The 20,819-nt window shown below is 39.9% G+C and overlaps 1 protein-coding gene across 7 annotated transcripts; it reads right to left on the bottom strand.

The window, feature by feature from the left end:
* Window positions 1–897: 897 nt before the first annotated feature.
* Window positions 898–20,158, bottom strand: ano5a (anoctamin 5a). Of its 7 annotated transcripts, none has more exons than XM_061035535.1 (22): window positions 19,923–20,158; window positions 16,514–16,584; window positions 15,981–16,118; window positions 15,671–15,712; window positions 11,977–12,084; window positions 10,751–10,819; window positions 10,175–10,459; window positions 9,868–9,987; window positions 9,568–9,683; window positions 9,333–9,467; window positions 9,118–9,223; window positions 8,913–8,973; window positions 8,503–8,654; window positions 8,174–8,254; window positions 6,547–6,775; window positions 6,240–6,418; window positions 6,049–6,146; window positions 5,132–5,262; window positions 3,706–3,911; window positions 3,419–3,615; window positions 2,855–2,960; window positions 898–2,719 (listed from the first exon to the last, which is right to left on the bottom strand). In XM_061035535.1, exons 1-22 carry the CDS (start codon window positions 19,990–19,992, stop codon window positions 2,489–2,491), a joined length of 2,931 nt encoding a protein of 976 aa, XP_060891518.1. In that variant the 5' UTR covers window positions 19,993–20,158; the 3' UTR covers window positions 898–2,488. The 7 variants fall into 7 exon arrangements, with proteins under 7 accessions (XP_060891518.1, XP_060891519.1, XP_060891520.1 ...); XM_061035536.1 differs by lacking the exon at window positions 8,174–8,254 and adding an exon at window positions 7,714–7,788 and having other exon boundaries at window positions 19,923–20,157; XM_061035537.1 differs by lacking the exon at window positions 15,671–15,712.
* Window positions 20,159–20,819: the final 661 nt, after the last annotated feature.

Below are 20,819 nucleotides of genomic sequence, written 5' to 3'. Positions count from 1 at the left end.
CCCTACATCCACACCCTCCCTCTACAACGAACATCCCGATAGTTCTCGGGTTAATTCAAACCTGCAGAAAGTGTTAAAACATCAGGGATAAAAAAAAAATGAAAAAGGTATGGTGATAAAATGAAAATACTGAGTTTAAACATTTTTTCACAGACTAAATTGACATGTTATACGCATGTGTAACCACACTGAAGAGTACAGTATGCAGTCAACCACACAGAGGCGGTGTTGTGTAAGCACCACATCTCAGCTGATAAGAGATTCAACGACATAAAGAGGTATTGAAACCATCGTTTTTAACAGTGGTTTTTCTTTTTCCAACAGTTTCAGCGCACTCCTGAAGCCCCGTGCTTCGTGGCCTCAGACAGAAGAGGAGGCTTGTAACTCCTTTCCGAACTAGGGACAGATGTGCCGAATCTGCAGAGGCGTCTGCAGGGCAAAGGACCAGGACTGCACACCTCCAGGAGGCGGAGTTGTCAAGGTGGAGGTCCCGCATCACGAAAGCGCACAGGGAGAGTAGGTTTAGGGGAACCCCGAGGATCACTACCAGGAAGTAGGACGGCATCACGTGGTGGGAGACCAGCTGTAATCCTTGAGCTGGACCCAGGTTATAAAAGGTTTCCTCCTCCACACCAAGCTTTCCCTCTTCCGTCATACTTATAGTACTAAATTCAAAATCGGAATGTGAACCTTTTCAACCTACCTGAACCTAAGTGTTGTTCCTGTCTTTGTTACAGTGTCTTGTCTTTGTGCCAAGACAAACCACCCTGCCAACACACAGAATGTAGGTGTAAAACCTACCAGTGTGAAGTAACACTGAATACTGATCAGTGTCCTCTCAGGCCATCTGTCATGTGAGCAGAAACTTTCATGTCCTTACACAAAGACTGATCCAAATCATGTCGGATAAGGTTTATTTTTGGAAATTTGTCACCGCTTACAATACACATTTTAGATAAAGGACAATTACAAAAAAGAAATGAATGAAAACATGAGATTTTAACTTGAAGCATACAGTCAACGGGTTCACCATTTTTCCAACTATGGTAACGGTATAAAATTAGAATTAAAGCATAACAAAAGTAGACATGAGAAGAAACATTAAGAAAAGTAAAGGGAAATACAAAATAGAAAGGTTGTATTATGTATATTAAGGCATCAACAGGCATAAGTTTGTCTGAGCGTAGGGTGTGGAAAGGGAAACTTTAACACTGCTCTCTGCAACGTTGTCACATCTGTATATATCTAGTTGCCTGAGTTCGTAGCACAGCGAGCTATTTTACCTTAAATTCTTCAACAGATACTTCTCTGATATTTCTATGAAGCCAGCGTAATGAAATCCTTCATATAATAAAAAAAAAAAGCTACATATTTTGTCTTTCATCTCAACATAAACATAGCCTACAACTCTTGTCCCATTTAAATGAATAAAATAATTAACATAGCTGCTTCCTGACACCGATTATCAACACGTAGTGTCATGACAAGTAGACCGACATGTTTAAGTCGTGGTAGATTCGTTTCATTAAGTGCTTTGTGCAAAAAAAAACCAGAATGTGTATCTTTCTTTCTCTATACCCACAGTTGTGAAACGCACCAGCAAATGAGAAAGTTCAGTGAGCAGAGCAAGCTTTCATTAGCTCGTGTTGGTAAACAGGGGCACATTGAAAAGGGATCTCTTCACTTTCTCAGAGCTTTTTTTAGGCTTCTTATCTCCAGAAACGGGACTCGATATCAACAGTGATCATATAACAGCTGATAGTGCTCATAACTGGCCATGGCAGGACGTAATCTGCCTTTACTCACAGTAGCAACAGCAGCACAGATTAGTCTTCATAAAAAGATACTCCACATGTCAGATTACAGCCAGGAGAAACTGTTAGACTCTTAACAGATTAAAGCAACATGTGAAAAAGTAATTAAAAAAAAAAACTAGGTCAAGCCTTCATACAGCTGTGCATACAAATAATGGAAATACTCAAACCACATAATGAGCAAGCTCTGTTTGCAATAAAATCAGCTCTTATTTTACTGGCAATTAGAGCCAATAATACAGTAAGTGTATGATATATTAAGGCATCTAACCTTTGGTTACTCCTAGTGGCACTTAAATAAATAGTCTTGTATTAAAACAAGCATACGTTGCCTGTCTTAGACACAGTGTATTCAATATCCTCTCTCTTTCACTTACAGCAAGTTTGGATTATTCTCAGCACTTTGGTTACAACATAGAGAGTGAAAAGACATCAATTCTAGACAGAGGTTTGATTCGGCCTCAGGTTTCAGCATGCATGGAGACCTGGCCTTTCACATGTGTACACTTCCTTTGTCAGCACATAAGTAGAGGAGTATGTTTTAGAAGTGACGAAGCCTCTAGCGCTTTAATAGAACTTCAGCAGAGTGATGCTCAGTATCTTAATAAACAAGCAGGACAATCGATTTGACCATGTCTTCCCTTCATGTGGAGCTGACCGAGCAGCTCACTGGGCTAGAGACACTCTGACAGCACCTCATGTTTGGGTAAAGACGGATATATCATAGGCGTGCAGTTACAATCATTATGACTGTTTTGGCTGAGCTGGATCTTCAGCTTCTCCACTTCATAGTTATGGAGATACTCCTGGACCAGGTAGCGCTCTCTCTTCACTCGAGCCCTGACGTCAGAGGGGATGTCAGGAATCATCCAGGCCACAAAGAACTTCACCACAAACACGACATGCTGAAGAGGGAGAGAGCACAAAGGGTATGTATTCATTTAATCTAAGAACAACACTAAAAATGAAAAGCTCGGCACGGATTAAGAAAATGTTTGTTTTTTGGGGTTGCTAATAGAAACACTGCAGCCTGCTTTTACCTCCATGATAATGATGAAAGCCAGCTTCGCAGCCAGAATATGCCAGAACTGCATAGTGTGGGTGTACCGCTTCTCATGGTCTGGAGGGTAGCGATAATCACGATACCTACAAAAAATGAAAATGTCATGAATTACAATTTCTAGATGATTTAATATATAAAGTAGATATATTCATCACTTTAACTTAGGATTGTTCAATGTCGGTCTTCTGTCCATTTGACAAAGAAAAACAAAGAAATAGAGGCTCTGGTATTACGCCCCAGACAACAGACAATATATTACAAAACTGCATTTTAAAGCCAGTTGAAAATTACTAAACACACATTTAAATCTGAAGTTATGTAATGTTTAACGCGTCTGTGCATCATGTTTAGCTAAGTTGTGTTTATGAGGGTTTAATAAATACATTTTGTATTGAAAAACTAGAATAAACTTTGAATGAGACACTTCATTTTGGTCAGAGGATAACTTTGACTTTACTACGTTTAGTTACTTTGATTTCACATACATAACATGTGACCAGCTTAAATCAGCAATCGGTTTCTGTCTGAGAATCCCACACACCTGCAGGTAGTGATGGAGTTGTTGAACCAGAGAGGGTTCTCCCCATCCTCCGGTCTGTTGGCCAGTGGTATCTCAGAGATATTAAAGACAGACAGACTGCTGTTTATGTAGCCTTTCATATTCAACTCCTCTGGCTGGTAGGCGTACATGTACACGAGCCGAGGGATCATATCAGAGGTGAAGGCCACAATGAACGCCTGGAGAGCAGAGGAGAGTGTGAGGACAAACGAGAGACAAAACTAGAAAAGGAGTGGATTCAAAGGACACACATGCAGCCCAGCACTCACATTTGTGACGACAGAGAGGACAGCCATCCCATTGAGGATCTCCTGCCAGGCTCCAATGCTGTGAGCTTTTGCTGCTACAGGACGCCTGAACTGTGTGGTGAGTTTCCAGGCATCCACTCTCACCTCAATGATGTTGTTCATGAGTGCCATCAGGGGTGCAAGGGGGAAGGAGGCCACAAACAGGGTGATGAAACCAAACTGGATCACTAGGAGACAGAAATAAGAGAGAAGTCAGTCAAAGACCGCAGGACAAAAACAACACGTTATGCAGAATCTCAGGTAACTTCATTTATCTGAAATTAAATAAACTTCTGTGTTCCTATATTCTCCACATTTTCTTAATTACTTTTGTAGTTAATTACCCATGTTTGTATCAGTTTTGCCCTTGGCCTGCGGGGTGCAGAGTTTTTTTCAGTGTCACGAAGCAGGTTCTCTCTAAACCTGTTCTGGACTAAGTTATGAGTCTGAGTTGAGACTTTAAATTGGATTTAAAGTACTGTACTTTTATGAATTATTACATACATTATATATATCCTTCGGAATATATTCATGGAAACTTTTAGACTTGTAATTGTTACAGTAACACAAAATGTGTGCATCACATAATGGAGCCTACGCATTCAGTTAATGATTTATATATTCTAACTCAGTCTCTCTCCTCTCGTTTATTTCATGTCAGATTCACACTTAAAGTGTATTAATGTCAACAGATCAACACTACAGTAACAAAACAATAAAGGAACAGCATCTTAAGAAACTTTGTATTGTTTATTATGATAAGTCTTCATATCCTGCAAAGTTCGTTTTACACAATGAAAACACAGACACAATAAAATTGATTTACCACATATTTATATATCAAATCAATAAACTACTTTGACTTAAATTTGGCCAAACACTAAAGTTGTTTTGTATTGTTCATCAAGTGTAAATATTTAAACTAATTACCATTCCTGATTATAATGCTGATGTGTATTGTTAAAGTTAAAAGTTGTACTATCCTATGTGAAGCTGTCACATCAGAAATAAACGGGGGGATGCACTGACAGTTTCTGGGGTTGTTAAAGTCAACAAATAAATTGATATAAGAATTAACATTTTCTGGGTCATCCTTTCATGAAGCAGCAGTGTTGTTTTCAATACCACAATAACTCTTGTTCATTATTCATCGATTTTGAAACCGTCTGCATGCTCAGAGCCTGAAGCAGGAAGCTGGAGTTATTAGTTCATAACCAGCTTAGTGATACCCGATAGCTCTAACTGCTACTGCTGGGTTTGTCTAAGCAGCCCGCTCAAAGAAAGGCTGAGTATAACAAACTCACTTTGTGGTATACCCCTCCGGTCTTGGCCTAAACTAGACGTCACATAAATGGTTTTGACTGATAACTAGTTTGTCTCTGAATCTCTCTCTCAGCTGAATATTTACCCATTTCCAGATACTCGTAGAAGAGACCCAGCTGTCCAAAGCCCTGCAGGTCGTGGTCCTGCTCCCAGCGGCTGTACAGAGTCTCTGGGTGGCTTCGTGCCTTTCTGCTGCCCCACCAGTTCATCAGCCACCTAAGACCACAAGGGGGCAATAAAGAGCTTTCAGCTGAGATAATTCACCCTCTGACAGGCATGAAAGTGCTGCAAGTAACTGTACACAATTACTCTGAAGATATGTTTATTTTTTACAACATTAAATATTTCAAATTGAACTCGTTCCAAAAGTCAACGTCATGAATGGACATGATACTTCCATCATGTCTAATGATTGAGCAGCGACTGAAAATAGACCTTTTGCACATTAAACATGTTCACCATCATAGTTCTTAAAGCACAGATGATGATGTTATTAAACTGTTGATGGATTTGTTTGATATCATTTTGTACCAGAACCCTGAAAACTAAAGAAACTTAATGGAATTCAGACACCATTCATCTTGTTGTTTACACCTGTCCCTTTCTCACTCTAACATGATAACATTTCTTAATATTGTTTTTTTTTTGTTTGTTAAGATAACGCCTGCTGGTAAGTCAGCAATCAAATTAACTGAATATTGTTGTTATTCTTAAACATCTGAATTCTGCACAGGCTTATGAGTAATGGTTGGTGGATGCTCAATAAACTGACACAGTGCTTTTCTTAGTGATGTCTTGGCTAGCTCACTGTAAGAAATGAATTCCTCATGTTTTCAGGGATAACTTTACACATTTACTATAACTTTGGGGGAAAATGGTTCATGTATCTATGAGTTTTGTGATGCTGTAAAGCCTTTGAAGTGTGTGAAGTTAACAATAATGTATCTCCTCTGTATGCAGATGGATTTAGCTTTGAATGGTCGCTTCAGTTGGACTACTCACGGGACCAGAGCCTCCTGGATGTTGCCCCAAACTTGTTTTCCTGTCATCACTATCACCAGCTGAGTGGTTAACTCAATCAAACAGCCACCCGGGTCACACTGTGAAAGAGAAAGAATACATTTGTTCAAAGGCAGCTCCGTATCTACTTTAAGAGCCACTGCTAATCTTAGATGACTTCATGCATCTGGTACCTCTTCATTCCTCAGTTTGCTCCACTTCCCAAACATATAAACATAATCTCCAGGATAGCCCACAAATTTGCCCTTAAAGAACGCCACGTAGAAGCAGGAGGAGTAGTAGTTCACAAATTGGAAGAGGAACATCTTCACTGTCAGCTTGTTCTCATACTCAAGGTGGGTTTTGGGAATTTCTGCAACATAATGAAAGGTTTTAGACCAAACGCAAATAGAATCAAAAACATTGAATACTTGAAACACAAAATGGAAAAGACAGAGCAATGTAAAAATCGATGGTTTTCTCTCTGGTCTGACCCCTCACCCATGTCAGTGATCCAAACAGCCACTCTCTCATACATGAGATTGAGGATCATGATGATGATGAAGTTGATGCAGGAGGCAGTGACCGAGGTGGCCAGCTGTGGCGTGATGAGATGGCCGACCACCTGCAGGTTGGTGGTGGGACTGTCCTTCATGATGCTGGCGAAGGCTGCGTATACCGCCAGGCGGTACGCTATCACCCCGATGATGCAGGCAATGATCAATGAGATCTTCAGGACAGAGACAAGAGTGACAACATGAAAGACAACTACACGGCAAGTCACAAGACAACAGTACAGTGAACACCAAGTGTGATGCAAAGTGCAAACAGCAAACACATACAGACAAATGAAGCAAGCAGAATTATTGCCCACAAACATGTTAAAAGATGTTGTCATGCACACATGACACATACTTAAAGGAAATCCACCATAACCTTCATATAGGCTCATTTCAAAGCTGTAGTTTTATTTCAAAACATGAGTACACAAGTGCGATGAAAATAAGGTCAGTATGTATAAAAAGCTGTAAAACGTTGATCTTAAAGGGATAAGGATTCTCAGAATTACACAGTTTTGCCCCATTTTCTCTGTGTAATCTTTTAGATAGTTATGGCTTTGTCTCAACCCCCAACAGCTCACAGTTTTATATATACTGGCTCTGATCACATGCAGAGATGTCCTGATACCACTTTCTTCCCTTCTGATAACCAACTCCTTTATTTATCTGATCCTTGTATTAAAAAATACTTGATTAAAACGTGAGATAAGAAGAAACAGATTGCTGACAGTTTGACTGATGTTGCACTTTATGCTGGCCTGGCACCGTTGTTTTTTATAATTAACCTCAAATCAATTGTTTGCCCAACTAAAACACTATAATAATATAATAATTAGGCAATAATCAATATCCTTGCTGTATGGGCTACTGCTTTTGAGAAGAAAAAAGAGTAGATAATTATAGAAGCTAATACATTTTATTTTTGGATCAAGGATTGACATGTGTACTTACAAATAACTGATGCTGCCCTTTAGCCACTATCAGAAGCATTTCTGATACTACCATAGGTATCAGAACATCTCTATTCACATGATTGAATGATGATGATGATGGACAGTGTCATGAACAGGTATAGATTCACCAAGTACGCCAAAGATACTATGCTCACCCAGAACAGGACGGTGGCTCCAGACAGACATGTGCGTGCACACTGGGTTGTTATGGGTAAGTAGGGCTCCATTTCCTAAATCATAAGCAAGCAAAGCATGGACATGGGAGTAAGTCACCCTTTGTTATATCCTGAAAAGACGTCTGTGAAAGGCCTGGCTCCTTTAACACCGCTGGACTTGGAGGCAGAGCTAGATCACCCAATGGCAGTTTTTTTTTTTTTTTTTTGTGTGTACGCATTTCAACCACAATCCAATTCTTTCACCAAGCAGTCTCCCGGTGAAGTCATGCTTTTGGAAAAACCTCACAAGATGTCGAGCAACCAGACAAACAGTAATGTGCCACAGGAGGAAACTCATGCCTCTGAGTCTTTCCAGAAAGGTCTGTTATCTACACAAACTGAACCACACCGAAACCTCGTCCTCCTCAATTTGACATTCCTCGGAAAGTGCTACCCTTACCCAGAGTAGCACGGTGGCCCAGCACACAAACAATTTCCCCATTAGATTTGTAGGAGTCCTTTCAAGAATCAACTCCATTTCCTACAGACGGGTGGGATGTGGTCAAAGCAAATTACAACAACAAGTATCCGTTCACTTCACAAGTCTGTGCCTGTATATTTCACTTACTAATGCTCTTCAGTGTGAGGCTCTATCCAATAAATGTAACAGATACTGTAATATGTTCAAGTCTACCATACAGAATACCTATCCAGTAAATCTATATTAAGGCTAGATAAAGATAAAGCAGACACATACAATATGTTAGTATATCATGAGCACTCAAACACCTGTGTGATGCGGTTCAGCTTGCGGTTGGTGCACTTGGTCTCGTACTCTGGTCGAAGCTGAAGCTGCTGTTGCTCCTCCTCAAAGTCAACCAGATCCCACTCATACTCCAGGCGAGCCTGCCGCCTCTTCCAGAACTCCAGAAACAGCGTCACTGTAGAGCAACCAACCAGCGAGTGTAAGTAGTCAGTGATTTCAGCCTCTTTTACGTCTATCATGTAGGTGTTGTGGCAGAAGTGTCATTGTTTATCAAACTATTTAGCAAGTGAACGAGGTAATACTTTCTCATGGTTATGGAAGCAAAGGTCGGAAACTGTGATTTTTAAATTAGTTGGAACAGTTCAAAATTGACCACAAGGTGGAGCACTGGTATATAAAATACTTAAAGCTTAGAGTAGACATTTTTACTCACCCCAAATCCCCATAAATATGGCAAAGAACACAGTTCCTACATTGTCAAACATGTGTGATTGCTGAAAGAAGGACATATTTGAGAAAAAATTAGATAAAAAACACGGGATTTATTCTCATTTAGCACCAACTGTGCTTTAAATCTCACATAAAGTTGGAACCATATGTATCATAATAATAGAAAACCTAGAGCCAGGATGTCTTACCCATGAGGAGTTGCATGTTGCGTTGAGTTTCCAATAGCCACATTTCTTGTCACACAGCGGGCACATGACAATTTCACCTCCGATTTTCTCACTACATATTTCTTTACTGTAAGGCAATTATTCGTTTTCATTAAAAGAACAACAATGACAGAAATAAAAAAATAGCATATTTCCAAAACCTAACTAGGCAGGCGAGTAATCTTTGAAAAAATTACCTCCACTCGTTGTCATCGTAGGTGAGGACTCCATAGACGAAACAAATTGTCCCAACTATAGCAGCAAACAACAACATCTCAGTGTAGAAACCCAGCCAGGCAAAATAAATACCTATCTTCTCCCCATAATATTTCCTGTTAAAAGAAAAATCATGTTCTCTAAGTTCCTCTGATACCAGATTTATGTGGAGTCAATACACATTTGATATTTTACTCCCTGTTTTTCAAGTCTTACCTTATGAGATTGAGGGGCTGCTCCTTGAAGAACGAGCCGAATCCAGCCCAGTATTTGTAGAGGCTGAATCTCTCACTTTCGCAGTTTGCATCCCTTGATTTTTTCCAGTATCTACACTGCACACACAAAGAAGACACACTTCACAACCGCTTTCCATTTATTGCAAAATAAACAATCCGTGAAAAGCAAAATACAACCAACGTCAAACAGTATGTAAGTGCTGGAAAGCAATGAATGCACATTGATGACACGGTATCTTAGTCTTATAATTAAAAAAAACTTTTTAAAAACGAGGCTTACATCATGTAGCGCGTAGGCAGCAGAGTAGGTGCCATTGTTGAGTAACCTCTTGATTCCCTTTTTGTCTTTTTCTGCACATTCATCGCTGATGTAATAACAGCGGGACAAGATGTAGTAGACCTGTGCAGGGAGAAAAATGAGAGGACATTAAGGTTTTAAGAAACATAACCTCTTAAATCTTGACATTGGATTTAAATATGCCTTATTTAAAATGCAACACATGAGTAGAAAACTGCAGACTGTAAAGTGGGTTATGTAATTTGAAGGGCACAAAAAGATGAGAAAGTCGAGGCCTAAACATCCTTACTATCCTGTTTCGAGTAGAAGGGGGAAAGAAAGTGTCCTTGTTGTCGATCAGGAAGAAGTCAGACTTGCTCTTGTTGAATGGAGCTGTGAAATAATCCGGCTCAGGGTGCATGATGTGCTCTGGCAGGCGGAAAGGGGTGGACAGCCAGTTCATGGGCATCTCGCTGTTGTCTGGGATGTCGTTGGCTTTAAATGGGACCTTTATCTTCAGCACATCCGCGTAGGTTGCTAACACTTCCCACGGAGCGTGGATCTTCACAAAATAGGTCTTCCCATCTTCCGACTCCTAAAGACAATAAGACAGGTGGCACTACATAAGATAAGGGCTACAGATGAATACGCCTAAACACAAATTTACTGATAAAGTAGGAACCCCAGAGAAGTGTCATTTTATGCATCACAGATAACTATTGAGCAAGTTTACTGTATATTGTTCAACTTTTTCTTTCTTCTTAAAACAAGAAGAATTTTAAAAAAGCACTCAAAAGCAGCAGCAGAACACAGACACACACATAAATATACGGCCATTCTTTTTGTGCTACTTTTTCATAAACAAACAACATCTGGAGGCTCTTACTATCTTATCTTCTGTCTCCAGCTCCAGGCCCACATTTTCAAGATTTGACTCGTACACCCTTCTCCGTTCCTACAGAAAAAAATACGAAGAAAATATTAATATATTTACTAACATGATATAACAGGAAATATATTTACTAACATGATATAACAGGAAAAGGGGAATAGATAACAAGTGATGAAGTTACTTGGGGTAGTGAGAGTAACTTGGGGTAGTGATGTAATATGGTGTAATGCTACCAAATTATTCTTTGATCAAGGTAAAAGGTGTTTGGAAATAGGCTCAAAAAAAAAAAATCTCCCATGTCATCTAAAAAACAGTCCCCCCTTGTTAGAGCTGAAATTTACAACACATGTGGACAATACACAGGAACTGGCCTCCTGTTGCCCTTCCTCATCCAGTGGAAAAAATGAGCGATTTCCTGACGAGGCCAGAGGTCCGTCGGTTGACTCACTGGCAAGACTGTTAGTAAAATGTGAGTCTGCTGAGACAAAGATCCTCCATACCAGAAGGCTGGTGACACATGGATGTGAAGTATAACAGCTTAGCATCAAACACTGAAGCCTTTCAGTAGCACACAGCTAACAGAGAAACAAGCCACACGAGGCCTAAAAAAGTTTTAAAATACCTTTAATGTAATTTACTTAAGAAAATAGGGATGCAAGTTTATCTCTAGATGTGACCTTACTGAGGATTACTGATACAAGCAAAGGAAAAAACGTTTGTATAGCTTCATCAGTGTCGTGGTATTTAGAGTATGCTGCTGACACGCACTGTGATCTCTGAGGATTTCCTGTAAGAAACAGCGCTTACTGTTTCAATCAAGAAGAGGAAATAAAACTATGGGATATTCTGGGATTTCAAAACAATGAGCTATTGTCAAAATACACAATACATCTGTTGTTTTGCTCTTTAGAGCTGAAAAAGACAAACACTTGCCAGTACTCAAGCAAATATTGCCCTTCTTAAACACTTTCTTTATATATAATATTTCTATATATAACAGTATTGTTATACTTAACAATGCAGAAAACACTTTCTTTTATGTTTATATTTTGCTCTCAACTATGACAAATGCTTTGTCTTTTTTATCTGTCATGCATCTTGTTCTCTAAGTTAAGGGTGCCTCATTGGAGACATCCAGTCTTGAACATTTGCATTCAGTGAGTCATCTATGGAAATGGATCTAATTTAGTATAAACGGTACTGGAAGTTGTTAGCCTTACCTGTTTCCTCTCCCCATCTTTGTCGTCAACATAGGACAGGACAAAGTCAATCCTACGCAATCCATCCCGGAAGAACACAGAGTCTTTGCTCTGTTGTTGTTTGTCAATCTATAAAGAAACAGAGCAGCATTTAAACAGACACATACAGTATAGCATCAGTTCAACAGTCTTAGGATGTTTCCACCACAGCAGACCAGCAGACAGTCAAGCTCTGTGTCAGTGGCTAACAGCACACCCAAAGAACAAGGCCTCCAATCCACATCAAACACAGAGATACTGATTATCATATTATCACTCCAAACACAGGCAGCACAACATATGAAAGGCATCGGCTGTGACTTAAAATATTTCATGATGCTCACTATCCCTTTAAGAAAAGAATTTAGGCTTTCAAAGAAATCCTTGTTATATCACAGACTGAAATATTCCCATAATCCTGTGAGAGCTCTGATTTCCAGGCATTTGACTTCTAATTAAACAAAACAGGTTAAGTATTATAGAAAAAAAAACATGTGGATAGTACTACTCAGTTAAAAACACAGGTCTTATCAGGCCTCACAGAATAGTATTTGCTTTTGCTTTTCTGTAAATCCTGAATCCAGTGTCTAGAAACACCGTATGGTGGCCAAAGAAATTCCAAGCATGCGTGTTTCAGCAAAAACTAGCCTTCCAGGGCAGTCCCTTAAGCACTTAGTTACATGGCTAAAGACTGCCCCACTGCAGAGGAATGCTTTAAGGGAGGAAAGGAGGGCATGACTGCTTCATGTTGCTGCTTCAGCTGCTCAGAAAGCTAAAAATAACCATGTGCCAGTAACCCCTGTCACAACGTGACCCACAATCACAACGGTTGCTACCTACACAGGACTGCAGACAATGCAGAGAACTCAAGACATAAAGCATCACAAAAACTACAACATGGTGCTCAGCCACATCACATGGCTGCTGGACTGTAGTCCTGAAGGAGTCTGCCCATTCCATCAGCCCAACACTGTGTGATTAGGCAGGAAAGGAAGCAGCACTTTACCTCCATGGCCCGCTCCCTTTACTGTTATGATGCATCAGCGGAAGTGCCCACAGCCTTAGAGAGCAAAATTGTCTTTCTCCGGGCGGTGAAGCGTCGGGCCCTGAAAGCAAAGCTTCTCTCTCTCTCTCTCTCTCTCTCTCTCTCTCTCCACTGATCCCCCGGGCTGGAGGAGCTCCATCCACTCCACTCACTTCCCAGGACAAGCCCTCACTCGCTCAGATATCCAGAGAAGGGAGAGTTAGAGACAGAGAGAGAGGAGGAGTGGTACTAGGAGTGAAGTAAAGGAGACTCTTAGAGATGACATCAGCACGAGGGATGACATAGCTGCTGCTGCTGCTGGCTAGCTTGCTAATGTAATGAAGAGCACAGCATCAGAGAACGGAGGTGACATCACTGACCGTCCCCAGATTAACAACAACAGTCCCTGACGCACGTCTTTTGATATATCAGATTAAAAAAAAAACAGCACACCACTTGCCGATATCTGCTCTGATAAGGCCAAACTCCAGACAACAAAAACTGATAACTGCACGGGGAATAATCTCCACATTCTGACTGACTACTCTGAACTAATCAATCAAACATTCTGGAGACCACAACAATGTTCAAAGGGCAAATTGGGACGCAATGTTAAGTTTTGTCATGTTGCACAAATCTACAAAGCCGGTGGCCTGCCATCTGCTGCACCAAACTTCTAGAGACATTCGTGTTTATGTGTTCAACCTATCAAAATGAATACATACTGGTTTACCTCTGGACTACATTGCCTCAAAGTCTACAGTGGATCATGTTGACTATGGCAGGGTGGATGCTTTCTTAAACTGGGACGTTGTTGCAGAGACTCTCTAATTTTCTGTAATTACAGATCAGCCGTATGGAATCAGTGCCTCTGCCAGAGCTCGTAGAGCCACAAGGTTCTATACGTTTACCAACTAACCCCTAACTACTGGGTGTTTGGACATACATGTCTTTTATCTTAATTGAGGGGGGTAAATGTAAAACATGGTGTAAGATAAATGGGCTACCAGCTTCAGGGAGAGGTTTCTTTAAAGTAGTACCTCCAAAGCTTTTCTTTTTTTGAGCTAGAAGAGTTTGAAATAGAAACGGTTACCACTTTGATTTAAATATATCACAGCGACCGTATCATAATGCAGAATCCTCTTATCACCCTACAACGCTCCTGACAACAACTCTGTTGTAAACCATTACTTTTTTTTATACTTAAATAACATCTACCTTGTTTCGTTTTTGTTAGCGAACAGATTTATAATGTTGTCATAATTGAGTAAATGGCTGCTTCTGTATGCCCTGATTATATCCTAGTTTTATTACATTGTAGACTTCAAAGTTATAATTTTGTTCAGAGCTGAAAAAGGAAATATAAATACTGTAATTCTAAGATTTCCTGAAAGTTGTTTGTGGTTCAGTTCGCTTCTCTTAAAGTTCACATTGACAACTGAAGACTTTCAGCTTAAACTTCCAGTAACAAGACGGCTAAACACGTTCATGTCTTTATTCTTCTTTGGCGTTTCTTTTTTTTTTTGGAAACACAAAAGGAAACATACAGTAACAATTAAACAGTCTGAGACCCTGAACACATAAATGTATCCACAAACTACACAAAGGTAGATACTCACACTCAACTTGCATACATTTTTTGGTTAAAAAATAAAATGCAATCAAGTAATAAAACAAGTAAAATACAATATTCTCTTCTCTTTTACAATCTCTGTTCAGGTGAAGCCTTTATTCCTGGCTTCTATAATGTTCATAGATGGTTCCCAGAGCTGGACAAAACCTCTTCGCTTGCCTTTAGCGATGTCTCTCCAAACCAATACGTACACTCTAAAAAGTTCCTTTATCCACATTCTCAATATTGGAGCATCCATACTTTTCCAACATAGTGCAATAGCATGTCTTTATTCTTCATTACAGATGTAACTTATAGACATGCAGCTGCCTCCCCTCTAAAACTTATTGATATGGTTTTACACTCAACTGAAATGTTGCTGTCTTTAGTTTGGTTCTTAAAGAAAAGCTGCTGTTCTAATGTTTCAGAAAGACCAGATTTTAGAGGAGAAAAAGAAGCCGTCAGTACATGACATGTTCAGAAACAACAAGGTCATGAGCATGGAGCTGGGTCCTGATTACAGCATTGACTGTAAACACTTAAAAAGACAGAGATGTAAAATACATAAAAAAACAGCTTGGCAGATAAATAGAGTTTAAAGTCTGTGTCAAAGACTACACGAGTAAGTGTGGACTTCTAATTATGCTGTGACACTACTACGAAGAGATTGTTGATTTCTCTCCAGTGAAGCGGGCACATATCACAGGTGAGAACAAAGCAAGTTAAGGGCCTTTTCCAGCTTTAATGAACTCTCATGATGCCTCCGCACACAGCTCATGCTGATGTGTTTCCATTACTCTGTGGAATACTTGGAAAAAAAAAAAAAAACAACATGCTATTCTGAAGCCACCATCAGCTCTCTACAAAGAAATGTGTATTGATTTCATCTCAGCTGTCAAAGCGTTTCTCTGCATATCTTATACCGACTGAGAAACCCAACACCAACAAGACTTCTCAAGAAGGAGATACAGTAAAGCCAGGCAGTCAAATTATATGCAGAAAGTTGCATCACATCACAAGCCTGTTTTACCATGCCGTACCCTGGAACGAAACTTCAGGAAAAGCGCCCGCTTTCTCGACAGCTGTGGAGGAACCGAGTGTATAGTGAGGGAAAGCCTAAAAAAAAACTTTATAGCCGCAGTCTTACAGAGAACATGATAGAAATGTCCGACATTCAACACTTGTTTGAACATTGTTAAAGATAATGCTCATGACACTCTGAACATGTTATGTGTCAGGCATAAACACAGCCTGGTCTTTCTCACTTATACTGTAGGTTTGACTACTATGACAAAGACACACAGACACTAACACACCAGCATGCATCTGTGTCCTCGACTGGTGTCTTACCCCAGTCAAAGAATTGATATGCTCTAAGGTCTGAGTCTCAATATGCGGATTGTCGCTGTGGTCGGAGGGGGCCAGGGAGGCAAGGCTGGCGTTGAGAGACTCACAGGTCTCTACACACACATCAGGCGTTAAAGGAGACTTCAAGTGCGAAAGAGGGAGAATAGACAGGAGCATGAAAGTTATCCGCAACTCTCTCATGAAACTGACATGCTGTAAATGGTTACTATTACATTGGAAAGACTGATGTTAGTTTAAAACTGAGACCGTGAGCTTGTGCTCGGCTACAATCCAGAAGCTAAACTCTCCTGCCATGTTGACTGTTAATTAAATAGGAAAATGAGGGAGAGGGAAATCTAAATCAAGCATGTGACTTGTACACAATGAACTTCCTGCTACCATGTTTACAGTACTGTAGGAAAACTGAAGGTTAGAATTTGTTTTGTGCAACCATTCTAAGCAACAGGAAAACATGACAATACTTCTTGGGATGGCGACAGGTGAATATTATAGCATGTTGTGGATTTGGTGTTTACCTCTGCTGATTCTCCCTGCTGGAGGGATCCTGAGCTGGACGAGGGTTGTTGGTGGTAGCCATTCATATCATCTGCAACACAGAAACATAGGGAACATTGAATTGAAAATATTAACTCCACGTGTTTGTTTATGGAAGTATTTAAGTAGCAGATTGAATTTCTGATGTGTTGGTGGGTGGCAGGAAAGTTCAATTTCAGGCCTTTAAAACGGCTGCCTGACATGGTTAACAGAGGAGGGCTGCCACAGCCAATGTTGTGGTCTATCTGTGCAACATGTTATGTTAGCACTCTCACATGCCAGCCAGCATGACTAAACAGGATCCCTGAGACTGAATACATACGGCCGTGTTTCTTTGCTTGATTCAATCACTACACAGCAGGAAATGAGACTGAGGGGTTTGATAACCCCACCATGTGTCTGAAAGTGAAAGTTGACTGTGTGATGAATTGAAATCAAGCATTTGACTTGTACACAATGAACTTCCTGCTACCATGTTTACAGTACTGTAGGAAAACTGAAGGTTAGAATTGGTTTTGTGCATCATTCCTGACGGCCTTTTGAGAAACAAGAGTTACATAATCAAATGGCAGGGCTGACGGCAAAGCAAGACAGACAACAAGTACTGATGGAAACACTCGTGCCAAAAACAATACACAGAAAGAGGGTTGCAGCCTCTGGGTTTTTAAATAGAAGTACAGCCACCCTAATTGATGGTCTCTCTGAGGTTATATTTAGTCAGGACGCAACACAGAACATGTGCTTACAGTACACTGGCCTTAAACAAGCGTTCGAACCTTGTATTATGTTAAACTTTCTCTCTTTCTAAACAGTATTATAATAGATCCTCTATAGAGCTAACCAACAGCACTGCACATTTGCAGCTTTCCCATGGCAAACATTTTTTAATTATATCACCTTTTTTTTTTTGCTTAACCTAAATGATTAAACACATTATAATTTCTTACACTAACATTTAACAACTAAAAGAAAATAATACATGCTGTTATAATTAGCTACAAAGCATATTATTGTAACATTGCACCTTCAAGATATGGCAAGATGTTGAAGTTTATTAAGGGATGTTACCCTCGAACAGTAACAACTTGAATTTTCTTCAGCATTACCAGTACAGTTTACATGAGATTTTGACCTAAAGCTACAAAACTCATGACTCTTTCAGGCTAGAGTTTAATGGTGTCTTTGAATTATTTGAGATAACTTTTTTTTTTAATCTATATATAATTCTTTCACAGAATCAACAGCTGATCATATTTTTGCACAGTAGGACACCGTGACGCATCACTCAGTGTTAACCTCTCAGCCCAACATTCTGCCAGCTATGAAGCCTCCACAGTTGAGTCTTTGTTCAACAGAGAGCAGCTGATCACAGAGGAAATGCCACAAGGCTGCTTCTGCCTCATTGTATCACAGAAATCGAACAGGCACAAGAGACTAACCATCATTACATTCAGTAAAAAGCCATACCGACTATGAAAGAAAACTCCTCAGACTCTGGTTTATTCAAATAAAACAGACATGACACTACTACAAGCTACTACTACTTTTTAGTATACGTATGGCTGAATTAAGTTGTGTATCTGTAGTTGTTCATTGTTGCCACTGCCACCTGAAAAAGCTGTTAAAAGAACTTCAACAGCCTTACTACTGAAAAGCAGTGGGTGGGTTTGTCTGATTTCCTATGAGAGGAAACCACCCTTTCTGTTACAGTTGCAAGTTTCAGGTACATGCATGCATGCATATACACAAGGCCTGAGTGATGTAAAAAGAAAATGAAACATGTGTTTGCGTTTTTCAATATTGTGATGATAATAGTTCAATAGATTAACAATATCAAAGAGAGCATATAAGCCTTAACTCACATTTTTACTGTCTATCTCTTGCAGTTTTTCCCCCCACCACTAAATTGGCACAAATGTATCTATGGGTATCTGAAAGTTAACTTGAGTCAGATAGAATGTATGCATGCTGAGTAAGAAAGCATTGCTTGTTTACATTAAATATGTTCTATATGTATTGCATCTTCCCTTATATATACCTACCTTAACCAGCAAATTCACCCATCAAAACAAGGCGGTAGTAAGTAATACAATATTTACATTGATGGTGAACACTAATGCAACAACGAGCATCAAGGCTACTTAGTTCTAATCTGTGAGGTCAAACTACAACCACTAATAGTTGGATAATCATACAGTATGTCCAGCTTCATTGTGGTACAAAAAGCACACGGAGTTGTAAGTGAACATTGAGACCCTCAGCTATAGCCGCCTGGAGATATGCAGAAGTAACAAAACTACTTGGATGTATTTTTCCTACACAAAAAATAAAAAATTAGCCTGCCCTCTGTCACATGATAGAATACAATAATCTAAGTTTAAAAAAGAGTCACCGTTGTAGAATCTCTCTTCCTCTAAATTAAAATGAACAAGATTTGGGGTGTCATTGGAGATGGAGCTGTGAGTATGATTAAAGGAAAACACTGTTATCTCAACACACCATAAACACAGAAACACCAAGGTAACGGTGACAGATCATGACCCTGCAGTGATCGCTCACAGCTCAGTCTAAGACAGACTATTAGAATGACATTCTCTCTCTCTATACTGCAGATGAAATACAACACTTTTACATCAACTTGACAAATACCAGTGTTACTGGAGAGCATCCAGTGTGACTCATTCTTCTTTCAGCAACACCATAAATGGCTAAAACACGGTCTTGTGCCTGTGTGTTTGTTTAAAATTTATGTTCAGCCAAAATCAGAGAGGGATTTGGGGTTTGTGCTGGTGGGTAAAGTGGCTGTCTGCTGGTGACAGAGTGTTTCCAGTAAGCAGGCCAGCTGTCAGAGACTGGCTGGCTGTAGGGTCACTGCTGCTTTCATGGAAAAGAAAGTTAGACTGTGAGCTGGTAATAGCGTTAATCGGGTGCAGGGTGGTTCCCTTTTTAAAATAGTTAAAGAAATGTCTTTTCAGAGTCTTACAATGTAGTGTACATAGGGAAGGGGGTTGATGTTGTTGTTCCTAGCATAGTAATTACTGTAATTTGCCTGTAGTCCCAGAAAGGCTTGCCGACAACGGTATATTTTTGTATGTCTAATGTTTACCTTAGCAGGACGTTATGGTTATAATATGTGGGTATGGTTGTTAGAAAGTTTCAGTTCATGTAAGCTATTCACACTACTAATATAAACTCGTAAAATATTTTAATTTTAGGCTACTGTATGTTAAAAAAAATCCTTTAAAACTTTATATAAGTAGTTCATACAGGCATTTACCAAACTCGTTTTAGTCTTAATTTGTTTCCCAGTAGGTTGTCATACAAGACCTCACACGTCATATGTCTTTTCTAAGTCTGTAGTGAAGGCAGCTCCAGCTTTTAACTACTTACCATTGAAAGAGTCTGTTGGGCTCATCTCAATTAAACTGTCCCCTCCCGTCCTTCCCGTTATTCGGTGCATGTTGAGTCCCTACACCCAAGTTATCGGTCCTCATGTGCACAGTATATCCTCAGCCAGAAGACCTGTGTGCTGCCTTCTCGAGCCTTCACAGTCGGCCGGTTCAGAGACGCCTTGGTTAGCGGACTAAGCCTCTTGCCAGACTGGGACTGCCCCCCCACTACACCCACTGACCGCTGCTGACTGCTGCATCACTTCTGCCACAGAGGCAGGCTCGAGAGGGAGTGGCTCCAACACCACAAGCCAATAGTGTGAAGCTGGCTGAGGGACAGATACTTTTCTCCAATGTCTCCTTGTCGCTCACGTAAAACCTAAACACTCACGCTGACACGCACACGCCGGCCAAACTTTTCAGCAAATAATAAATATATATAAATATATACAGTACTGTGCAAAAGTTTTAGGCAGGTGTGAAAAAAATGCTGTAAACTAAGAATGCTTTGAAAAATATAAATAATGATTGTTTATTTTTTATCAATTTACAAAATGCAAAGTGAGCGAACAAAAGACCAATCTAAATCACATCAGTATTTGGTGTTACTACCTTTTGCCTTCAAACCAGCATCAATTCTTATAGGTACACTTGCAAAAAGTCAGGGATTTTGTAGGATTGTAGTCAGGTGTATGATCAACCAATTATACCAAACAGGTGCTAATGCTCATCAATGTCACATGTAGGTTGAAACACAGTCATTAAATGAAACAGAAACAGCTGTGTAGGAGGCTTAAAACTGGGTGAGGAACAGCCAAACTCTGCTACCAAGGTGAGGTTGTGGAAGACAGTTTCATGTCACAGGTCATGCACTACGGCAAGACTGAGTACACTGCAT

The sequence above is a fragment of the Labrus mixtus genome, chromosome 4 (assembly GCF_963584025.1).
Source record: "Labrus mixtus chromosome 4, fLabMix1.1, whole genome shotgun sequence".
In the NCBI taxonomy this organism is placed as follows: Eukaryota; Metazoa; Chordata; class Actinopteri; order Labriformes; family Labridae; genus Labrus; species Labrus mixtus.
Note: the sequence above shows the minus strand (reverse complement) of the source record. Positions and strands in the feature narration are given on the sequence as shown.

What these genes read in the sequence shown, in the direction of transcription:
- ano5a (XM_061035535.1), bottom strand. Translation starts at nt 19,992, where the DNA reads ATGCACCGAATAACGGGAAGGACGGGAGGGGACAGTTTAATTGAGATG. An exon ending in CAGCCCCTCAATCTCATAAG is followed by an intron (nt 9,468 to 9,567) that starts GTAAGACTTGAA and finishes TTCTTTTAACAG; the next exon opens with GAAATATTATGGGGAGAAGA. An exon ending in CAACATGCAACTCCTCATGG is followed by an intron (nt 8,974 to 9,117) that starts GTAAGACATCCT and finishes TCCTTCTTTCAG; the next exon opens with CAATCACACATGTTTGACAA.